This window comes from Papilio xuthus, unplaced genomic scaffold (genome assembly GCF_000836235.2).
Source record: "Papilio xuthus unplaced genomic scaffold, Pxut_1.1 DF827777.1, whole genome shotgun sequence".
NCBI classification, from domain to species: Eukaryota; Metazoa; Arthropoda; class Insecta; order Lepidoptera; family Papilionidae; genus Papilio; species Papilio xuthus.
In genome coordinates this window covers 256,428-272,926 of record NW_013530872.1, presented here as the reverse complement: position 1 = coordinate 272,926, position 16,499 = coordinate 256,428, and the positions used below count along the sequence as shown (strand labels likewise).

Below are 16,499 nucleotides of genomic sequence, written 5' to 3'. Positions count from 1 at the left end.
GCAGACGAGCAGACAATTCACTACAATTGTATTTCTATGTTAAGGCGTGGTACAAATATCTTACCAAATAACTTTGAGGCTACGATAAAACTTATGATAAGTAAAGGTTAAAGTATAGACATCATCCATTAAATCCATATCCACCGTCTCCCCAATAAACAGCGACATCTGTCGATGGGATTCAATTCAATGATACATCAGCGAGACGGATCCCGGCCAGACAGGGATCCTGTAATCCCGGCGCGGCTCACCTGCGGATTAGATCGCCGACCCTCGGGACTCATGCCGTGTCAATTCCCGTATCTAGAGGTACCAGGTCCGCTCGACTGGAAGACAGACTAAGACCTCTAGCAGTTTGTTTTTTAAAGATTAACTGCCGCTTAAAAGAATTACTAAGGATTCGTTTAAACGATAACCAAAAACAGGTTGATTAAAATGTTATATGAGTTTAAAGAACATATTACTTCAACATCAAAAGCATAAAATATTAAAAAAAAACGAGAAGAGACACTGAAATGTGGCAGAGCTTAAAAATAAAGGTTTTTCGATTAGCTGACCGCCGCTCCGCCGCCGCCGGCACCGCAAAGTAAAACTTCTCTACGAATTGGATACTTAAAAAAGTTCACCTGAAGCTGAAGCGGCGCTCCGTAGTTTTAATGAAAGAAATAATTTCAATTTGCGAAGTCGCGTTACTCTCGCTCTCGACTCAACTTCCTCTGATATCATTACTTAGAAATGTTTGAGCGACTCTTTCAAGGTAATTCTTGTCGATTATTTCTTTTACTTTACAATGGAAAATTTAACAATAAGTTTGTTTTTAGTTTATTGTTAGAACTTTTTTTTAACGTAAATTAGAATTATTTCTCTTCCATACAAGCAGGATTCTTGCAAAAGAAAGTTTTGTTTACGGTACAGGTGTTTGTCAAAACACTTGATGAAAATTTTGCACCGAACAAGTTTGGATAAGTTTTGACAGCGCGCCCCCGGCTGACAGATGACAGTCTGCTGTTGATAAAAAGAACATTATTGTACCTTTGTTTCATATACCGACAGGGAATTGCCTTGTTAGGCTTTAGGTGCTTTATGATTAGAAGTCGTCAATTTTGTGTCTTTTGCATTTTAAATGGTTTTACTACAAATCTTTAACTTAGTTTAACCTCAGTTACTACAACAGTATTACTGAGTTATATTTAATTAATACTATAACAGAAAACTTGCGATCATCGCTTTTCTATTCCTATCTATTTAACCATTATTAGTTTATCCATCGCTATCCATTACCTATATCTGTAACAAACTCGCTTAGTCCGTAAGTCTAAAACCGTGTTGGATCCGGTTTGAACCGCACTGGGCCGGAATAATCCGCTCTACCTGATCCGGTGCGGGGCGGCGCGGGGCGGCTTGCGGTGCTGACGGTACTCTGTGCAAGGACCAAGTTTGCTCTAACTATTGTTTTAAACTTTGCTCCCTTTCTTGGATAATCTAAATGCAATGTTTAACGTGTGATGAGACATGTTAAGCTGCAAACTTGGAGTTTAAATTCATTTATCTTTTACATTCGATTATTTTCCTATTACATGATGAGATATAGATTAATTATCTTTAGCACAAAGAAGGTTGTTTCACGGTCAATGTTTAAGTATGAAAAAAGTGTACTCACTCAAACGACTAGCAAAAGCGGCAGCTGAGTGGATACCTGAGTAATTCATGCAAACGAATGCAAGCCAATTAATAAAGAGCAGTCGCTTTGCTTTCGGAAATCCACTGCCGACGCTCAAAACTGCCGAGACGTATAAAGAACGCTACACACTAGCGTTGTTCCCAAAAGTGTAATAACATGGAATAAGAAAAAATGCAATGTACAAGGTTGTTTTAATGAAAAATCTTTGTTGTTTTGATATAATTATGACTACTTATTTTTACCTTTTTAATTATGGCCAAATTACATAATTTTTAACAGAAGTATTTTTTTATCATAAAGATATACAGCGTTTTTGTTAGAATTTCCATTTTCATTTTTCTCCTTGTGTATCGCAGGCCTTATGTAACTAATTAATATTGCAAAATCTCATCTTACAACGCGGAGATTAAGGTGTTCAGTAACTCAATTTTTCCTCGGCTTTGGTGAATTTATAAAGAGTAAAGATTAAAGGAAATTATCTTTTTTATTTTTTTTAATAAGATTTTTTAACTGATAAAAGACTGTAACTCTTTTTGCTTATTGGAGATTTTTAGTATTTATATGACCTTTCTTCACTAATAAAACAACTTGACAAAAAATTATCTTGAATTTATCAAATAAGAAGTTATATTGGTATTAAAACTAAATTATTAATTCTTAAGGCACGTAATGTAAAAGGTATCATCTCGCACGATATCTTTGGGAAATTCAACGTGACGTGAAACATTAGTTTTGGAAATAAGAGTGAAATTGTGTGTTTAGAGACAATCTGAGGACGCACGGGTCCGGCGACTGCGCGACATTTGTCACATTCCAAGGCGTACTCGTAGTGATGTTACATTTCTTATCGATAAATCGAATAAAATTAATTTTAACCTTTTAACTATAATTACGATTTAATTTACCTTCTTGCTTTTTTTGTCTTTGGAACTTTTTATTGTCTTATTATGAAGATGGATTAAAATACTTGAAACAATGACTTGTTTGTATTAATGACATTACTTTCTCGGTGTATTTTAGTTAGAAGACGATTCATTGTTAAATGTATAACTCAGGATGAATTTGCTAAATGTATTTGTTTATCAAAACAATTAGTAAATAAAACGTATAAAATATATGTTAATTTACTGCATAATGTTGCCTTGCATCAAGAAATTGGCGGCGTGTAGTATAAATTATATTTATATCGATAAAATTCTTAGTGTACAAGATTGCACGTCACGCGGTGAGTTATACAGTCTGGATTCAAGCGAATATCGATGAATTATTGAGCTATTTACATTACATCACTAGAGCTGCCTCGGGCGGATGCGAGCATACTCCGGGAGTTTTACAACGGAAAATACATTCTGCATAGTGCTGGGAATTTATTAAGTTTATGCAACCACAGGATCGGAAGTTTGAATACAATTGTGTATCAAAATATTAAAATATATTACAAAATAGTAATTGAATCGAGTAAGTGGCCCAATCGTTGTCTTAAATTACGTATATGTAAAAAAATGTATTTTATAAGAAAATTGCATGGCATTAGAGTGAGATCAATTTCGTCCCCGTGTCGTATCTGAACCCTTCGCAACGAGATGGCGCGGCAGAGCCACCTCTAAGAGGTTTCTTATCTGTGACGGCTATCGTGACGGGCATCGCTCTCCGTCTCCAATTTTTTGTTACACAAGGACACTATTACCTTTGTGGAAAAGCAAAATTGCTTTGTTCTCGAAACGTATTTTATTTTAAATATATCATTTTATTTTCCAATTATATTTGGTCTTCGAAGTGCTTATGCATTAGTGAATTTGGTAAACATTTAAATGATTATTTTCTTACTTTAAATACATTTATTTGTATGCTATGCTTAAGGCTCATATCATTATTTATAAATCAGTCAACTATATTTTTATTATTAAACGAAAAGAAAACCGTATCGTTCTAATAACTTCCTTTTACATTCACCACTTGATTAAACAAAGATACAGGAAACATTCCAAGTTAAGTTCACTGTATCTACATTCCGTTTCCTAACTGGACTGAAACTCACGTAGCCCATTACCTCCAAACTAAACGATCACCGGACCTCATTACTGGCGTCTAAGACTCCCCCCCCCTCACAAGCGGTATGGTGGCAGCGAGGGTAGGGGGAGGGGCAGGAGAACTAAGTGACTCCGAACGGAAATAAAGGTGCACGCGACTGGAGGTAATGTTAATTGAATTTCTGCAGACGCGTTGTTAGTGAGGGGCTCCTGTCGTGTTCATGTCGATTATTATCATTTAATTTAATAACAACAATTTTGTTTCTAACTTAGTATATACAAACTCAGTATTAAAGCCTACTTATTTTCACACGTTTCCTCTATTCGAGTTGGCAAAATATGTGTGAGAATAGTCTAGACAATTAGCATTGAGACTTCATTCATTCTAATATTGGATTTAAATCATATTAAAAATAATAATCTGTACTAGATTTTCTAATTTAATAAATACAAGAAATCTGTCTAACACAGCTTGAAAAATGTATCAGTTTTTCTTTAATATATAGGTAATTAGTAGTTTAGTGACATTATACCAAATATATTTGTAAGAATGAAATAAAACAGAATATTCAGAATGCAAGTTAGAAAAACTATCGTTACTTTTTGGGTTCTAATAAAATAGTTGAATTTATCAATAGGGACATCACTAGCGGCGGACTGCGAATGATACGCGCGCGACCGCCGCGCCACGCGAGATTAAACGTCACCAACCGTCAGATATTTCCACAAGGAAAGAGGGAGACCTCTCCTACAACTGCATTCAAAATAAACCTTACTGCTCACCAAATAAGAATCAATTTATTGTGTAGGAACTGTAAATGTAACTTTGTTAGTAAATAGTCACCTGCAGCGAACAACTTTTAAATAGGTAATATGACATCAACCCCAGGTTATACGGCCAATTCATTTGTGACGGCGTTTCGTTGAGAGTTTCTGCAGATGTTCGTAAACAGGTGGCGAATGAAAGAGAATGTTGGAGTCAGATAATATTGAGTGCCAGCTGGTAAAAATGAAAGTAATAAGTATTTACTTCTTTATTAATTAAATAAGTGCTATTATTATAGTTGTGGTAATTACTTCTTTATCTATTTTATGAAAAGAAAGTGAATTAAACAGTATATTAATCTCTTTCACTTAAATACATTAGATGATCAGTTAAAATCTTGTATTAACTTGTTTAAGTTAATTAATAATAAAACATTTGATTCTATTTCCAACATAATAATAAGGATAAAGCAGTAAGCTTGATATTTATTGTAAGTGTTGCCAGATTACCTGCTATAATCCCCCCGGCGTACGTGCCTCTGAGGACCCACCTCTACTTAGAGCGCCGATATCGGCTACGACGCTATGAAGTTACGATGCTACGAAGCTACAACGCGATAATTGAAAGGAATCGCCGCAGAAATTGCTTCTTGCACAACATTTTGTATGAGTTATAATGATTTTATAAGTAACGCTACGTCAAATACAACAATACTGTTTCTGATATGAGTATGCAATGTGTAAGTTTGTAGGCATGAGGAAATTGCTACTTGAAATGTACTTAACCTTATAGTTTTTTGTGATTTATCAACAGCTCACTATCCGTCCATACCGAGGGGCTCGGAGCCTACCCTAAGATAAGGGTGATTAGGACATAGTCAACCACTCTGGCCAAGTGCGGGTTGGTTGACTTCACACATATCTTTGAATTTCTTCTCAGATATGTACAGATTGCATCACGATGTTTTCCTTCACCGTAAGAACGTCGGATAAATGTACATATCGGATAAAATCGAAAAACATATTGGTACATGGCGGGATTCGAACCCAGGACTTGCAGATTGCAAGTCACGTGCTTGACACCTGAGTCATGGACGTCTCACGTTTTGGTGATTAATAAGTTCAAATTATTGTTGATATTAAAACAAAAATTGTTAAACATTGTACATTTACATTACAGATTAAAGAGGGATTGACCGGTTTAATATTCCAGTTGCAATTGAAATGTTTTTTCTAAATGATTCTGAAAATATGTTTTCAAGTTTGTTTGCTAAATTTTTGAGAGTTTATTTTTTTAGGTGTGTAAATAGCAACTGTTTAGAGTTAACAAAGTAAAGAGAAGCGATACAAGTCAAACATAGGGATAGAAATCGGTATAATGGGTAGGCAGTTTGATATCTCTGGTTAAATAAATAATATACCCTCGCTCCCCCGCCTGGGCACAATCACCTGAGATGGTTGTTTGTCTGCGGTAAAAGGTGTATCAGATTGCAACGCTCTCAGTTTACCGCTAAACGATGAGACAATAGAAGCAAATACAAGGACCAACAATATATATGAAAGAACGAAAACAATTGAAAAATACATCTTAAACCATTCATTAGACATCTAGAGATGATAGAGATATCTACAGAAAACACACACTAATGTCTACGAAAATCTACAACAGTGCTACAAAGTCGCTATGAGAATTAAACTTTTAGTCATGTTGTATTGCAATGGAATTGTTTGTTAGGACAGCTAGGTAAAATACAATGAATTCCACATATTTTTTTAAGATAAAACCAGCATTTTGAATATTAATTAATGCTCATTTGTCTATATTTCATTAACCTAAATCTGTTTGGAACAAAGAAATCGATTGAAACATAACCTTGATGGCTTGTTTCCTGTGTAAACGAATGAACGTTAATGAATGTCAGTGTACAGCCATCCATCAGGCATTGACAATGATGGAATGTCGCTTAGTTTTTCTCTCTTCATTCATTGTAACTGGCTTTGTAATTAGATAATAATCAAGATATAACTATTACTTCTTTTCTTTGAAAATTGTTTAGAATCATGTTACTCACAAGATGGTTTTAATGTTATTTGTTTTATTTCATAAGGGCCGAATAACGAAGCGAACGTTGCCGATAGACATCCACAATTGCAGATACGTTGCTGACCTCTAATCGATGGAGGAAGGGATGCCCAGAAAGAGAATATTTACCCTACCTATGCATCCATAATCCAAATTCCTGTCTTATCCTTTCTTTACAAGAAGGGTGGGAATAGAGAGAGGACTAAAATTAGGACACTTGCCTCATTTTACACTTCCTAATATAAATCTAAACCACAGTAAAAGGGATATTTCTGTAAAGAACACTTTCAAAATCTCTTTATATAGATAGGTCTGCTTCGGAAATGATAAAAGAAAGTAAAAGGCGGAATACTTTGTGAAGCACATAATAAATTTGGTCGTATATCGGCGAGTCGTGGCCATAAATGCCAAGTCCGGTGCGGCTCAGGTCCGGCGGTAATTGGAGCTATCAGCGGCCGGTCGCCGTAAAGAGGTGCGGCGAGGTGGGCGCCCGATCGACCGTGAAAGAACTACCCCACACACACTGCTCACTAGAAACTTTATACAACGAAAAATTTTAGGAAGAAAAACAGAAAATGAAGTTGTTCAGTATTGTGGCAACACTGTTCTGTTAGAAAAGATTGCAATATCAATGCATCGATGCTTGTCGTACCATTGACAAGAGAAGACATCTATCAGAATATCAATAATCTCTATTAGGAAGGTTTCTTTGAATCTCGTCAAGTAAGTTGCAATAAGATGATCATTTTAGGGAGAGATGTAGACGTAACATCAGTTAGATGAACTTAATAATCTTTTCACGATGTCAGTAACTTCCTTTTTAAAATTAAATATGATTCATCTTCGAATAAGTATGGAGTTACGTATATTAAACGATAATACGATGTTTGTAAGAAGTAAGATACTTAAAATGTAACTAATTAAAGAAAAAAAAACGTCACGTCTGTGTGTCAGCGTCGTAAGAAAAACTGTTCTCCTCGTGCGGCTAATACCGGACCCTTCCTCCACCTCCGCTAAAAGGTTGTCGTTTAAGACCACCGGCTCGATTTGTAGACCCAATTGACTGTCAATGAATAGATGTGCGTCCGGTAAAGTCGGGGACCTGCGCTAAAGTACGCCCCGAGCCCTACCTTATGCACAGAGATTACCTCGCACATAAATCTCAATCTTTGATGAGATGAGTAAGCATTTACTGACCAAGTGTGTATTTTTCCTTTGTAACAATATATCCACTTTATATTTAGCTAAGCATTCTAGACAAAGTTTGCTAAGGCTATGTGATAAATTAAGATAAATAGTTAAAATTATATTTTTTGTTAAATAAATAGGAACAATATCTTTATTTAGTGTTATTATCAAAAACAAAACTTTAAGTAAGAATTGTATATAAATTGCAACGCGGGAATAGAAGCCGATCGTCAGTCCAATCAGCACACGGGAGGTGTGAGTTCCGTTGCGGGCCGCACGGTGGCGCCCCTGCGGCGTGCGGCGGCGTGCGGCCCGCGCCGTGGCGCCGCTGAGCGCTCCACTTAATAATATTTTTCACCTTGTTTCGTTTTCCAATTTTCCGCAAGTCACTCTCGCGGGTAACGGCCCGTGTTTTGATTTAGAAATGCGCCTGCGAGCCGCTTTCATGTTCACGACACGTCGACGATGCGGCTCTTTATTTTTAACGATTAAGTCAAAAGTTTTACTTATTTTAGCTTTCGTGACTTTTGTGAAATGAAAAAATAAATCTATTCTATAATTATTCTTGTTGCGCAAGTTAGAAAAACCTATATCTTCTTTAACAAAACATCTTTTAGAAGGATAAGATACAAAAATTTTAACTTATTAAGAAGTGTTATATAAAATGGTAATTTTGAATGTGTTCATGCAAACAAAGGTTAAGAAGAAAACATTTCCGTTTTCAAGCTGCGAATTCTGGAAAAGCTATTTTAACAAAGCGATTCTCATATTTCTTTAGTGTTTTGATAAGCAAGCGATATGATTCCCTGTCCCCTCGCTGTCCACCCCGGGCGTCGTCTGACCCCACTTGTGCCAATCTAATTTGCTCGCTCGACCCTTGAGTTTGGCCAATATAGCCAACACTGGTGTAAATAAGGATACACTATTCTGCAATATCAAATTTAACGAACTTTTCACCTTAAACAATTATGAACTAGATAGTCTAAAATACATATCAAATGCGATTAATAACACAGTATAGATATTTTTAATAATTGAGTTTAATGGAATAAAAACAAAATAAAAACTTCCAGTCAGCGTTATTGCCAATTATAAATAATTGATATTAATATTTTGATGAATGTAAAATATCGAGAACTTGCCGTCAGCATAGTCGTAGAGGCACTTCAAGAAGAAGAATGTATGAAAATAGTTGTCATTACATTTGAAAAGAACTCAAACTTTTTTCTTCTTTTAGCAAATAAACATTTCGCCAAACGTTGGCTCAAATATCTGAAGATCGTAATAACTTTTATCTTATAAGATAACATGATATGAAGGGGCGAAGTCGCAGGTAACTCGACGGAAAATCTCATTTACTAAATTGAATTACACTGTCCACTAACTCCACGATATATTTCTCTCCAGTTTTTGTGACAGCGAATGTACGAAATGCACGACAAATCTTGATGAATGCCTCCGAATATCTGAGAATGATGGCGATGGATTACAATGTCAAAGGTATTTCAAATAACTTGACAACAAACGACTTTTACTTTTTGTTAAAATGTTTTCCTAATATCATTAAATGGCTTTATCTTTTTGTAATTTTATTTTCTGTATAATAGAATTGGTATAATTCTTTTGGACAGTAAAAAAAACATAAGAACGTATGTAAAATAATTCAGTGTATTTTTGTAAAGGTCGCAACAAACTCGTGGTAGGGGAGAGGAAAGGGCACGTGGAGGGGAATCCGGGGGAGGTCGCTGGAGTGCGGTTACAGCAGTTAAAAGTAAGAGACGCCACGTGAGTTAGCTACAATTTATATGTAAATCAGTGACGGGGTCCATATAGTCTAAGAGTAGTATACCCAACATTTACTTGATGTTAAAAAGTTTTATTGTTATTCTCTGGTTTGAAAATTTAAAATGTTTATTTTGATAGTAATATCACTCTAAAATAATGTTCCTTCGTATGTCGTAATAAAATAAAAATCTTCAAATATATCTAATTATTTCTATCACCAATGTTACGTTTTACACTTTGGAAAAATCTTACATCACGTGAAACGTATGGTTTGGAATAAACTAAAAAATGGACTTAGTTTATGAGTTTGTTCAATGCAATGTATTTTTGTTGGCAGGCTCTTAGACTACGAGCGGCGTCCGCGTCAGTCTCCCGAGACGAATCTAATTGCGTTTAGCTGAGGTGAGCGCTGTACACTTCACTTACTTTTTACTGCCATCTGCGCCAGATAATCAGATAATTTCTCTTGTCTACCGCTTTTTATACAAGATTATAACATTTTTGGTAGTATATTGTTTATATTCATGTCCTGGGATTTCTAAAAATGAACATTTTCTTATTGTCATCCCTTTCATTCTGGCAGATAAAACAGAGACAACAATATATACTAATACAAGTGTAACTCTAGTCATAGTCCTGTAGTTAGAGGTCGTTGTTTAGTATACGTGATTGTTTGGTTTAAATAAAAGATACGCTATTGCTCGATAATTTAATTTTTAATTCTCTAATAGTGTTTTTTACCCATGGCGACTTAATCCAACACTGACAAAGCATTTTAACTGAAAACTAATTCACATAATTATAAAATAATATTTCCATAACATAGATATAATAGTTAAATCTAGCCGTCATCCTCCGTCCTGCGACATGTCACGTCACACGACATGTGTCACTTACAACTATACTGACTGGGTTTTTGTATGCAGGGAATTAGTTTTGATATGTTATCGTTTTATTGTGTTCAATTATTAATGTTTTCTCTAATACGAGAGTCTGACTGAATAGTGATACAGTCGCCTTAGCAATGGCACGAATTCTTTACTATTTTTAATTGAATTAAACGAAAGTTTTTAATATTTACGCTCTGTACTCTATGACTGACACTTAACAATATATTTGTTCGTATCTAACTAGTTTGCCAGATAATTCACAATCTTTTTTTTATAAGTACTTTATTCTTGTTTTAATTTTTGAAGAAATGTTATTCATTGAAAGCCTCCTACGCAACATTCCGTATAAACAGGCAAACTCCATCAGATCGCAAAGGAACATTTAATTCGTCGTCAAACGACACAAATAGGAGAAGCACATAAATCTCGTCGTCCGCTCTCATCGGACAAATTAAACATTATTCTTTTCCATCGAAATTCCCGAGGACTTTTATTGGAATTTTTGCTTATCCTGTACGTGCCAATAAATACTGGTGCTAAGCGTTTCAAACGAGCCAGCCCCTAGCATTTAGCTCCTTTATGTCAATCGGGATGCACACACGTGCGCGGTACTGTATCGCTACATGCGCGCACACACACACACACGCGCCATGCAAATCGCAAACACAGGACGCGGAATCCAACGTGTATTCCATTTACTGTTGCTTTTGTAACATGAGCGACTACTCTTGATACTTGATAACAAATACATCAAAAAGTTTAACTGTGAAAGAAGCTTAAAGAGCCAATCTAATCTTTAATCAATACGTTTGTGCTTAATGAAATTGTCTTTTATCAAGAAATCTAAGATGCTTTCGAGTAAAATCTCTTTTTGTATGTTTTGAATAACTAAAATATATCATAGATATGATGATCCAGTCTTGTGATCCAGTCGCATTCCAGTACGACAAAATATAATTATAAATAACTAAAGTTATTAGTATTTGTTACTTCAGTATTTGGTTGTTATTTAACAATAGCCAATATCAAACCTATTAAATCCTGCTACACATACAAGATCCTAGTATTGTCCCTTTAACACGAGGCAGAGGCGAATAACAAAATAAAATACAATACAAAAAGCGTAAAGGAGAACGTATTGATTTGCAGGAATTTTTATTAGGAGGTGTTACCTCGCAGGAGGCAATTTGCCTGCGTCTTATTGCCTTGCACTGCTAAACTGCCTCTAAAACATTCCGCTTTGTGTACGCGTTAAAGCCGATATTGAAGGTGAACTTACGTATCAGGATTTTCTATATGCGACTTTCAGACAATTCAGCAAGATGTTAAATAAAGATTTTTTTCTTTTTTCAACAGTCGCACGGTAAATTAATGCCAGCCAAAACCAAGCGATAGGTTTAGTCTATTTTCTGGTAAAGATATTTGAAACAGTGTCTCTAAAATAATGCCTCTTTCTGATGTAAATTGATTAATGTTTCATCTGTAATATGAAATGAAAATAATGTAAGAGATATCCTATAGTATGATTAATTTAAAAGGTATTCAATAAAGCTGTGCGCAAACACTCCAGTAACTCAATTAAACTGAAAATTCAAATTGTGTAATCGCTAACAAAATTGAAAACGCAAAATGAAGACTCCACGAAACTCTCGGCAACATTGTAAGGGCGTGTTTACACTAAATAAAGCGCAAAAGGTACGGATTTGTAAGGATGTAAATCAAACTGAATGTTTTATTAAACACTCAGTTGTGCCGGATATTCAAATTAAGTGGCGGTGTCGTAGCTCAGCTAGTAGGGAGTACGATTTTGTAATCATTTTAATGACTTTACGTATTTCTCAAGTTTATTTTTGATAGAAAAATGACTTATTTATGGCTTTTAATAGACAGAATTAAGTGATATATATAAAATCAATTATAAAATTTCGCAGAGCAAAAATTACCATTGCCTTTAACCTTAAAACTAAAGAGTTGCAAGTCATGTAATAGTTGTAAATGAATACATTACAATATATAAGTAGTTCTGACTCCATGTTATGTTAGCCTCGCAAGTTTCTACCTCGACGTTTCCAATGGCAATATTTACCCGCTACTTTCTGTAAACATTCTTCAGGCACATCTCGAATACAACTCGTACAAGAAAATTAAGCTTGTTAATTATATCTCGCGTGTGCTCCCCCCCCCCCTCCGCCCTGACTTCCCCCACCCTGTACCTCCCTGTGCCTGTTGTAATGATGAAGCTAATGTTTTATCAAGACAATGGCTCATTCAAATTCATTAAAGGTAAATGTAACCAGTGTCAAAGTAAGAAGCAATCCTAATATTTATAGATGATTATTGTGAGACAGAGTATTCATGTTTTTCATTAATATTGAATAACTTCGTTAAATGCAAGAAAACTAACATCAAAAAGGAAACTGATAATTCTCATTGAATTATTTGAAAATAGTAAGAGGAATGGTTTTCCTGCTATTATATTTTCTTCCTCTAACTTTCCGCTTTGGTTGCTTTAATAATTCGTGGCAGTACTTTACAGGAGGAAAATCTTGGAGAAAATTTCGTATTTATTCCTAACGGTCATTAATAACAAGTACCAGGCGAGCAGAACTCGACCGGAGCAAACTTCGTATCTTGCTTCCGTTAACTACTGAAAGATGGTAATGAAGCACACTTACCTTCATACGGCCGTCTCTTTCGTACTAATCGTCCGCACGTAAGGGCGTCCTTTTCTCTGTCCCTGTCACGGCCACAACGGCCGATCTAGACGGTGACAAGAAATTAATTAGGGGAAGCTGGAGAAAATAATGGTCTGCCGTGATTTTTAAATGAAATTTATTTTCTCCACTTCATTTATTTCTCGACGACATGACACTTCGGAAATTATTAGACTTTACAGCGGCTTTGCTGCTACGAGGTAACGTTTCAGCTTGTTTACCTTTTACGTGATGTTATTCTTTTGTAGCTTTTCCTTTTTATGTTTGTATTTGATTTGATAATTGAAAAAAGTATTTGCTTTCGTCAAGTGTTAATTTACTTTTAGAAGCAAATGATTATTTTTGTATTATGCTTGGTTCCTTATAAATATTTTTTTCAACTGTGAATCAGACGAAGTTTATTTGGAAATCGCTTTCTAATCTTTATATATATAATTCTTCTATGAGTGTGTATGTCACTGAACTTCTCTCAAACGACTGGACCGATTTTGATGAAATTTTTGTGTGTGTTCAAGGTGATCTGGGAATGGTTTAGATTCACAGTTTTCATCAAATATTAACTTCATATTAATTTATTTAAATTAAAGACGTGTAGACAGGACAACGTCTGTCGGGTCCGCTAGTATTTTATGTAATACTAGTACAAATTACCTGTGTACATCATGTCATATCAAGATAACACAATGCTTGAAACTAACAAATATTATAAACCTGATAAATTGCGAGGTCATTCATATTAATGTAGCAATTATAGAGACAGCGACACAGGTACTATTATTGATATCTTCTTTGTTGCAAACCAATTTAGCCATTAAACCTATAACGTTAAAGCATTAATTAGTATGACAGATATTGAAAGGGATAAACGTATTCGTTTCGTCGCCGATCCTGTTACAAGCATGAACTGATTCAGGCGATATAATTGTAATATCCTTGTAATTGACTATTGTCACGATAGCTATGATGTTGTATAAACGATTTAGTTATTAGATTTCATTAAGGCCTCAGGATATAATAACAGGCTTGTGTGTTACATTCTCACGGATCATCTAATACGTATAACACACTATTTAATGCACAAACATTTTATTATTTGTCGGTTAAATCATGAATTCCAATAAAAGTGATGATGGAAAAAAAATCATGAAGAAACAATCAGTTTTGAATCTTGTAATAAACAAAGCGAAATCATATCTGCGCTTATTTTTTGAAACATCGTCTATTCATGGTCTAAATCATTTCGTAGCTCCAAGACGACATCCTTGTGAAATGTTACTATCCTTTTGGCTTTTGGCTTCCATTCATTCACAAATAGCTTCCATGACAATGTTGCTTTTCATTTCTATTGATTTCTTGCAGTTCCCTCTGGGTGTCTGTGGTATGTCTGTCCTTGTTTGGCGCCATGTATCTGTCTCACACAACATGGATGAGGTACCAGTCCTCGCCCACCGTGGTCTCCATGGAGCGGGACATGTTTGCTTGGAACACCACATTTCCAGCTATAACTATATGCATCGAAAATAAAGTTGATGAAGGAAAACTTGAAAATTATATTAGGTATGTGTTCGGTAATCCGCATATCAATCGATTGCCTATGCTTACGTAAATATATCCTTTACGACTGTAACTACCCAATTGTTTCAACAAACTTAGAAACTCGGAGGTGGCTGATAAATCGAACCTTCGAGAATTCATCAATGCGCTGGCGAATGCGTCGTTCCAAACTTTCGAGTCGCTGCCACGCTACCGGGCGGTGCCTGCCGACCATTACATGCGGCTGATCCTTGAGCTTGCGCCGGACTTCAAGCCCGACATTAACATCGGCGCTGCTGGAGTCACTCTCGGCCCTGTGTCTACCATTACTGAGATGGGCCTTTGTTATTCTTTCAACTCAAAAGTTGCTATTTACAATTCTCCCACGTATGTTTCTTATAGTATTGTTAAACTTAGTGTATTTATAAATGTTTTTGTGTTTAAGCTGGAGAGTTTGTTACCAGGTACAGAGCAGCGGACAAGTGGAATCTTGTGAAAACTGAGAATGAAACTTTTTTCATTCATCCCCTGGACGGAGAGGTTTTCGCTCAGCTTATTAACATCTCAGCTTCTTATAGAGTCAGTTTACTTTTTAAATTAGTTAAATATTTTAAGGTGTTCAATTTTAAATATACTTAAAAAATCTTGACGGTATTTTAGGTGTACATTCATGGGCCATACGAAGTCCCAGACATATCAACTAAATATCAGCAATCGTCAAAAAATTTCTATATGAAAATTTATGTGACCGCTGTGACCGTGTACACGTCATCGGAAGCTGCTAAGTAAAAACATTACAAATTATTTTCCTGATTATCTTCCTTAACAGCTACTTGTGTCGCAAAAACAATTCTAAGTTCTTAATACTTGTGCCAGATTTTGGTATGTCATACTTACCACTAGCCATTGTATTTAAAAAGCAAATGAAACTTTGTAATTTTCTTAGATTAAGTATTGGTCAGCGGCGATGTAGATTTCCCCACGAGAATAATCTGAAGCACAACGCCATCTACACGTACACCCTGTGCCGTATGGAATGCAGAATTAAGTTATGCCTCAAATATTGTGGATGTGTTCCACATTTTTATAGAACAATCCGTGAGTTAATATATGATATAATAATATATATAATGATATGTTGTGCGTCAAAAGACTCATTCACTGTTTAGATATAATAAATTTAAAATTATCGTAAATTCAATTTTGCTATTTATTTCTTACAGGCGATGAAAAAACTTGTGATATCGACGGCTTGCATTGTTTGGCAAATTATAAAGGTATGAAAATCATAAAATGGAATAATTTAATTACACACAAGTTATATCTCATAAATTCTTTTGCGCTATAATTTTAGATATACTTTACAAACTGCGCGACGACTCCGGCAAGAAAGTAAGCTGTGAGTGCTACCCGATTTGCGACGACATCAACTATGTTATTCAAACAAGTGTTTGTATCAGTTTGTTATTATTATTTTGACATTTAGTGCCGCCCTTAGAGTAAATACTATAATATGTGTATGTCTCTTAGGCACGTCAGGAGTGGTTCTTGGGCACAAATTTACAATGGGGTATCGTTACCTACCCTCGCATGAGGTACCGACGAGATATCATCTTCGGTTTTACTGATGTACTTGGTAAGTGTTTTATTACTTATTTTGTGAATGATTCATTCGTTAATTTAAAATAGTTTTATTTCTTGACCTTGAGATAACTTCCAGTGGCTGTGGGCGGCATGGCGGGCCTCTTCCTGGGCTGTAGTGTGCTCAGCTTCACTGAGATTGTATACTTCCTCAGTTTGCGCCTGTACTGGTACTGCCGGGGTCGTTGA

At 35.5% G+C, this 16,499-nt stretch overlaps 1 protein-coding gene across 1 annotated transcript; it reads left to right on the top strand.

Annotated features, from left to right (window-relative positions):
- The first annotated feature begins 9,222 nt into the window (after positions 1–9,222).
- ppk9 (pickpocket 9) lies at positions 9,223–16,499 on the top strand. Its single transcript, XM_013308975.1, has 9 exons — positions 9,223–9,247; positions 9,430–9,532; positions 14,496–14,693; positions 14,790–15,056; positions 15,616–15,767; positions 15,893–15,946; positions 16,024–16,118; positions 16,200–16,305; positions 16,390–16,499. Exons 1-9 carry the CDS (start codon positions 9,223–9,225, stop codon positions 16,497–16,499), a joined length of 1,110 nt encoding a protein of 369 aa, XP_013164429.1.

Excerpts from the sequence above, each read along its gene's own strand:
- ppk9 (XM_013308975.1), top strand. The coding sequence starts at position 9,223 with ATGGCGATGGATTACAATGTCAAAG. Across the intron at positions 14,694-14,789 it reads AAACTTGAAAATTATATTAG|AAACTCGGAGGTGGCTGATA; the intron begins GTATGTGTTCGG and ends CAACAAACTTAG. Across the intron at positions 15,768-15,892 it reads ACATTTTTATAGAACAATCC|GCGATGAAAAAACTTGTGAT; the intron begins GTGAGTTAATAT and ends TATTTCTTACAG.